Source organism: Python bivittatus, unplaced genomic scaffold (genome assembly GCF_059951505.1).
Source record: "Python bivittatus isolate LINGU-HERP-01145 unplaced genomic scaffold, Pbiv_v1 ctg000020_np1212, whole genome shotgun sequence".
NCBI classification, from domain to species: domain Eukaryota; kingdom Metazoa; phylum Chordata; class Lepidosauria; order Squamata; family Pythonidae; genus Python; species Python bivittatus.
Window position 1 is genome coordinate 32036340 of NW_028277030.1, and position 8064 is coordinate 32044403.

The 8064-nt window shown below is 35.8% G+C and overlaps 1 protein-coding gene across 1 annotated transcript in view; it reads left to right on the forward strand.

Moving 5' to 3' along the window:
• Nucleotides 1-7264, forward strand: part of SH3YL1 (SH3 and SYLF domain containing 1) — a 33707-nt gene extending 26443 nt beyond the window's left edge. Inside the window, exons 9-10 of the mRNA XM_088136696.1 lie at nt 26-82; nt 413-7264. Of these exons, the coding sequence (XP_087992822.1) occupies nt 26-82; nt 413-462 (107 nt within the window). The 3' untranslated portion in view covers nt 463-7264. The remainder of the gene's footprint in view (nt 1-25; nt 83-412) is intronic.
• The last annotated feature ends 800 nt before the right edge of the window (nt 7265-8064 follow it).

Here is an 8064-nt window from a genome sequence, read left to right on the forward strand (position 1 = left end):
TAGTATGTTCTGAATTCTTTTATAGCTCCAAGAACATCAAACAGACTTTATCCTGAGCTTCCCAGGGACTCTACTGCAATGGGTGAGTGTTTATAATATTATTAGTTATAATAGTCAATGCAGAGTTATAGAACTCAGGAAATGGTTTGAATAGAAATAAATGAAGGCATCTGTAATATTGGTCCGCTTCTCCACATGTGAACTCAGAAGAGTCCACAGAATTCGATGGTTTTATCAGAACAATGAAATGGAGGTATACAGTACCACGACACTCATACAAAACGGGTGGAGCTTTTGTCACAATATTGCGATGCCTGCTTCATCATTTGTTCTTCCTTGTTCCACCTACAGATGCCCATATATACATTTGTTGCAGCCCACAACTTAAATATGATTTATGATTTTCTTGCAGGCTACAACTTATGGGATACGATATTTGAGGGGGAAATTAAGCTGTTATAAACATATAACTTTTGGTAAGCGGCGCCCTGCACAGACATACATATTGGGTACAGTTATTCAGAATCTCAGCAATTCTGGTCTGCCAGAATAGAACAAGTAGCACAAATAGAACTACCGTCTATGGAATGCTATTTTTTGGTGTTACTTTGCATGAACATGAGATACCCATAATTCAGAGTTCTTCGCAATTCTAATTTAGTGTTCTTATGCTCACCAAAACAACCAAAATATTGGACCCTGGAGTGGCAAGACAGACTAGTATTGTTGAAAAGAAAGTTGTGTAAACTGATCCAAACATATTCCTCTTTCAAGCCTGAACACAGACTGTGTTGCTCACTAATTCCACACAGTCATGAGCTACAAACTGGAGGGGAGGGGGGGAGGTTCAGTGGAAAATAAGTTGGAAAAAGCAGAAAGTCAGTGTTGTGATATAAGTAGAAGAAAGATGTTATGGTATGTTTTCTACTGCTCAGGGCTGTTTCCAGAAGGTGGAGAAATAGAACAAAAGCTATAGAACTTATATTCCCCTTCTACTTTCTACCTAGCATTCCTCCCCTCTGCCACCCCAAAAAGTGAATAGATAGGAACAAATTCTCATTTTACATACTGTATTCTGCTTCATCCTGATTCTAGAAAACTTGCTTAATGAACTCTTTTGGCCAAAGTGGGTTTTGTATTTGGGATTTTTATTCCTGTAAGCTGCCCGGAGTCACTGTGAGTGAGTTGAGTGGCCATATAAACTGCTTAAATAAATAAAATAAAATAAAATAAAATAAAATAAAATAAAATAAAATAACATCCTTCAAATCCTGGCGCATGCAGTACACTTAAATTCACATTTTGGTTGAAGGACCATATCAAACACTCCTGGTCCCCACATTTCCTGTTATTTCCTCCTCTACTCCACAAGAGTTCGATTCTCAGGACATGGAGCCTGGCTAAAAGAAGCTTAAAGCAACAGGTCTATTTACATGTATGTGAGAGAGAGAGAAATGAAATGAAATGAAATACAAAAAAAATAAGACAATAGTTCTTCCGCTTGTTAATCAACTGGTTGCTAGTGCAGCTACCCTTTGCAAATGTCATCCTTTCCGAGTGAGAAATTTCAGTAGACTGCACGTGTTACGCTTGGATTCTTCCACGCTGTTGTTGCCAGGGCGGCAGCAGCTGACTTAAATGCTAAGTAGAATAGCAAGACTGGCCATAAATTTTGCAGCCTTTTAAGTGCTGCAAAAATTCTTCAGCTCCTTCTGGATGAAACTGCCCTGTTCAGAGCTTGGTAATGTTTGTACATTTTGTGTATTTGCAGCTGGGGGCTTGAATATGAACATTTCCTATTAGATGGTGGGTTTAATTACTTTAGGCAGAGAAAACATAGGCCTGCCTTCTGAACTAGTTTATTTTCTATAGAACTATGTAGAATTACTTCTGTTCTTTGACTTCACTGATTTTAACATTCTGCCCTCGTGAGCATTTATTCCTTTGAGGAGCTTGTAGAAACATTGTGTGTTTATGCTAAAACTTAAATAACTCTAGTTTAGCTTGGCTATTTGTTAGAGTCAGGATACAATAAACAGCTAGGATCTGTTTGTTTAAAACCTGGCAAAGTCACATATAAAGGGATATAATTTTCCATAAAACAGGTTTGTTATCCAAAGACAACACTGAGTAGTAACTATTAGGACTCCTTAGTTGTTGAGTTATTCTCCCAGAAGCCTAGAATATATATATCTAGGTACCTTAATATATGTATACCTAGGTGCTGAGAAAATGCTAGCTCTTAGAGACTCATTAATTTTGTAGTGGTCATCATACTACTCATTTATATGGTACAATAATATACTCACAGATCCTTGTGTGTAATACTCCTGATTTTAGCTCATAGTAATTAGTAGTATTTAGTTCAGTAGTATTTTGCCTTTTTTCAGATCAAATAAGAAATAGCATGCATTGTATTTCTAAGCATAGACACAGTTTATACAAAATAGGGTTACATGGAAGGGCTCCCACACTGCAGTTGTAATATAAGAATGGTCCCAGAAACTTAGTGAGGATGAAGTATGCACTATTGAACCCAGTGAGGTTTATTTAAGAAAGAATGGGCATTACATATCTTGCATGTCATATGTTTAATGAATATGATAGTACATCTATGGGGAAAAAACAATTCTTCAGAGAGATTTTTGTAGAAAACAAGATACTACTACTGGTAGTACTGTAGAACTGCAGTTCTAACACATATAGAAGCAGAAAAGAAGGTCGGCTCTGCTTTTGTAGCTCTATTGAACTGCATCTGAGAACAGCTTTCATAATGTTATTGAACAAGGTATAATGATCATGTTGAACTCTCATAAGAACAGACAGTGTATGTCTCTTTGAAGCAGGTAAAATATTTCTGTTAAACTGTTTCAGGATAATCAGAACTGATGCTCATAAACTTGGTTCCAATATATTTGTAATAGTTTCTAGGGAACAACCTATGGTTGGTTATAAACTATAAGGGTAGCAAGCCAGTTCAAGGTGACTAATGGATATTTATATCTGAGGATCCATAAACAGAAATATAATGTATATAAGGTTATAAACCATGCTGACATGCAACTTCAATAATATAAAACAATGAATCCTTTCCTCTTTAAAGGGATTTAAGACAGCATAATCTATTTTTGTGATTCTCTGGTGGGATTTACAGCTAATTTTCAAGTAAAATAAGCATGCATCTAGTAGCGTCTCTCTTGCAGTTGTTACTAATCTAAATTCTCTTAATGCTGTTCCTGAAGCAGGAAATCACAGGAAATATTTTCTAAAATTATTTTCTAACTGCTCTGCTAGGATAAACATTGCTGCTATCAATTCTGCAATCATTTTGAATGAAGCATCTTTTTTGACATGTACTGTCTTGAAATGAGCACAAAAAAAAAAGTGTAGTGTGGAATTTTGACTGTAGCAAGGAGAAAAAACCTTGAAAATCTCTATTCTTGCTGAGCCAGCTGATTGCAAAGACACATAGCAACTGAGGTCAGTGCATGCTAGGACTAGAAAATTGAGGTCTTTGTTTTATGTGTGCTTTGGGTCAATGCCATTGTGTTAAACTTAATGAATAATAGGCAGGCACTAGAAACATGTACTTTTAGTATTCTTAACTTGGTATTTCTGCAGTTTTTGAAAATGAAAGAAATCCTTAAAGTATGCAACGGTATTTCTACCAATCACTGAAACTATCATGAGAAAACTCTTAAGTTTTCTCCATCTGCCAGTACGGTAACTTGAATTTTGAGGTGAGAAATAAAGGTTACAATACTTAAACAGTACAGAGATACAGAAAAGTTAGTGTATAGATGAATGCCAGTTCCAGTGCCCATATGGATCCATTGAATTGTTTGTTGAAGTACCCAAAGCCTGATATGCAAACCTTTAAGACAGTCTTCTTCTACCTGATGTTGGTTGGAGATGGTGGCCATAGTAATTTAACATACCTAAAACCACAAGTTTGGAAAACTAGTTTAAATGTTGCCAAACCTCAGGCAGCTGGTTGTTGTTGGAAGCAGCCTCATCTGTTGTTTATCTATCTGCCTTGTTTATTTCTATTTCACAACTCCAGCTCTAATATTAAAAGTGGAACATGGGGTAGCTGTATTATACCAAGCCAAAACTCATCCACTTGGTTCAACCTTGTCTTCACTGACCAACAATGTTTTTCAAGAACTTCAGACAGGAATCTTTCCCAGCCTTATCTGAAGCTACCACCAATAGTACTTGGGACCATCTCTATAGATATAATGCCTTTTCTCTGAGCTAGAGTGCAAATATTTGAAATAACGGGCTTTGGCAAGATAATTTGGGAGGGAATTAAGTCTCTGACTTGCGTATCTCCTCCGTTAAAATTAACCTGTTTAAATATGTATGTATCTCATTAACTTATAAACAAATGCAGATTGACTACCATTGCCTCTAATTTGGCTTATATCATTGCAGGAATCTTGTCCTAATATAAGCATCTTGTATGTTTTACAAGATGTAGCATGGATTCTTTTGTTTGTTTGTTAAGTGATGTTGCATGTCCAAACGTAGACACTGTGAAAAGAATGCACTACAACAATTATTAATGTATGTTTTAATAATATATCAGTAAAAGCTAGGTAAGTGAATGTTGCTTGTTCTACATGGGTCCCTCTGTGACAGAGCCGTGGAAAAATAAAAGCTCAAAGTAATATCTAGAAATTTCTATAGGTATATATGCATGTGCTCATAGGGAATTTTTATTTTTGCCATATTCTAAAATTAGCATTTAGAATATTAGATTATAGCTTGGATTTTTTTTTTAAAAAAATGACTAGCTGCTGCAAGAACTAAGTTTTTTTTCTTCTTTGTGGAAATTTATTTCATAATGAGTTACTCTTTCATTGCCACAAGACTATTTTTATGCCGATTTTAGCAGGTGAATATTAACTTTTTAGAAGCGAATTTTGAAATCTGGGAAACGTTCAGTCTGTACCTTCCTTTTGCAACATAATTACCCCCTGGAATATGATCCAAGCATTCTGCTAATGTTAAACTCTGACAAAAGTATAATTGAAGATTATGATAGATGTATTATTGCAGTAGCTACAAGTCTTTTCCAGTACCAACAGCAAAAAGAAAAATGGTATTTTTGTATTTAAATTGGATTAATAGGGATGGATATGTCAGGTCATTCTGGAGAGCCATTTAAAACTTTCCCAACATCTGTTTCTTGAGAATGTAAAGAAGAGAAGTGTGACCTTAGACTTTGTCAATATGCTGGGTTTATTACTGGTCACTTCTTAGATGAAGGGGGCTTAAAAACTCTTTGAGAGAATATTCATGGTGTAATGTAAGACTGAAAGTTCTGTGGCACTACACAGAAGTTATTGGACGCTCCCTGGGTAATGTTGCAATATGTAAAAAGAGGCAAATATTCCTCCCCAAATCTGACAACACACCAAAATCTGTTATCATGATCACTGGTAAATAACAAATGTTTCCTATATAAAATACAGGCACGTCTCATTTATGAATCTGAGCTGATAAGTGGTGATATAGATGTTCAGTTCAAAAAATGTAATAAGCTGGAAGTATTTGATTAGCAGACTTAACTGTATTTAGGTCCCTCTGGGATAGGTTAATTATGATGTTGTTTCCTCTGAAATCACTGAGACAAGAGCAGCAACTTAGTCTGAATCAAGTCCAGTGATCAAAGCATTATAAATAAAATGATATTTAGCAAATTTCAAGTTTAGCTTTATCTTGAGAAATTGATCAGAAGTGCCTTCTTTCAGCTGATATTTACCTGTTTCTGTACCAATTTTTTTTTCTATTCTAAAGGTTATAGTGTAGCAATAATATTAATAAAAGAACTCATAAAAATCAACCTATTTGCGTTAGAAGTTCCAAATTAATGGATCAACATGACTCAGTCACGTGGATATTTTGTTGAAGGTAGCACTGTAGCACCATCTTGTGAGAGCTGCCTGAGTACTTCTTAGTCTATCTTTTTAAAAAATCCAATTACAATTGAAAGAACGTCATGTACATAATGATTAACTAGACTCGTGTTGCATAATCTTGCCCCCTTATGTAGAAGCAAGTCACTAGTTCCAACAAATTTTCAAAATATATTTTTAGTTGTGCTAAGAACACCTTTTTCTCAAGATTTATGGCCTTTGTAATCCATTCAATTTCTTTCTTAAAGTTAATTTTATTTAAACAAGTGGCAACTTGTCAGTTCTGTGTTAGAATGAAAAAGATACAGATATAAGGTTAACCTAGCCAATTTAGCTGTTTCCAATTCAGCTGTTTTGATTTAGCCCTAAGTTTCACTATAGTCTCTTCAAGTATTCTTACTAATCTATAAGGATTCCGAATGAGCAACATTGGTTATATCATATTTGTTTTCCTCCTTAGGGGTTTTTTAATGGTCATGGTGGGCTATGATGGAAACAGCAATAGTAACTTATATAGACCATTAGGCTGATCCAGTCAAGCTCTTTAGTTCTCAGGCACTTCAGTTCTTATGGGAAGGTCCTGCTGTTCTTGTTGGATTCTTGCTTGGTGGCAGTAGGGAGAACAGCTTTCTCTGTGGCGGTACTTGTCCTATGAAATGATATCTCCTCTGTGGTGCAGCCACTATTGGAACATCCTAGTTTTTGCAAAATATATTCCCCTTCCCCCATCTGTCTTTTTAGTGGATTAGCTTTATTTTGTAAAATTGCTTTTTAATTGTGATACCCCACCATACTTTCAGGAGAAGCAGAACACAATTATTTTAATAAATAATAATTTTGCTCATAGCAAACACGTTGCTTTCCAAATGTTGCTGAATATGGAAAATGTGAGAGCTATGCTGGCTTAAGGAAAGATTCATCTTGCCCAGTGTTCCGTTCCCAACTCTGGAGGATCCACTAGTAGGCATGAAGGAAACACGTTCTCTCCTTGCACCATTTCAAAGGCATTAAGTCTTTAAGAAAATAAAGTTAAGAAAGATGAATGTGATATCCTGACCAAGATTTAAAAAAAAAAATTTTTTTTTAACCTATGCTCTTTATTTCTTGCCACTCTAGGCAGCTCCTCAGATGTTTACATAGGCATCTTAGGTTTCTGGATTGTGAAATTAGCTATTCCTGGTAAAATATGACAAAGCTAACTTTGTACAAAGCTAACTTTTTCTTTCTTTCTTTCTTTCTTTCTTTCTTCCTTCCTTCCTTCCTTCCTTCCTTCCTTCCTTCCTTCCTTCCTTCCTTCCTTCCTTCCTTCCTTCCTTCCTTCCTTCCTTCCTTCCTTCCTTCCTTCCTTCCTTTCAGAAAAGTCCAAGTTCACTCCTACAATTGTGACAGCAATATATCCATTTGAAGGACAGCAGCCTGGTGACTTGACTTTTAATGCTGGAGACAAAATTAAGGTCACAACAAAAACAGATTCCCAATTTGACTGGTGGGAAGGAAGTTTGCATGGCAAGACTGGCATTTTTCCTGCCAATTATGTAACAATGAACTAAAGCATTTACTGAAAATGGCCTTACCCTTTTGATTAATAACCTTTTCTTAAATAAACATAAGACTGATCATTTTATACTTGTTTTGATCCAGGTGAACGTGTGCTACCGTACAAAAGATCCCTGAAAGCACTATTTTCACAGTCTTAACTTCCATTACAGCCCTATATTTCATGGAAAGGAGATTGTAGAGAACAGGAAAGTCACATACAGTGGGGCAAAAAAGTATTTAGTCAGCCACCAATTGTGCAAGTTCTCCCACTTAAAAAGATGAGAGAGGCCTGTAATTTTCATCATAGGTATACCTCAACTATGAGAGACAAAATGGGGGAAAAAATCCAGAAAATCACATTGTCTGATTTTTAAAGAATTTATTTGCAAATCATGGTGGAAAATAAGTATTTGGTCAATATCAAAAGTTCATCTCAATACTTTATTATATATCCTTTGTTGGCAATGACAGAGGTCAAACGTTTTCTGTAAGTCTTCACAAGGTTTTCACACACTGTTGCTGGTATTTTGGCCCATTCCTCCATGCAGATCTCCTCTAGAGCAGTGATGTTTTGGGGCTGTCGCTGGGCAGCACGGACTTT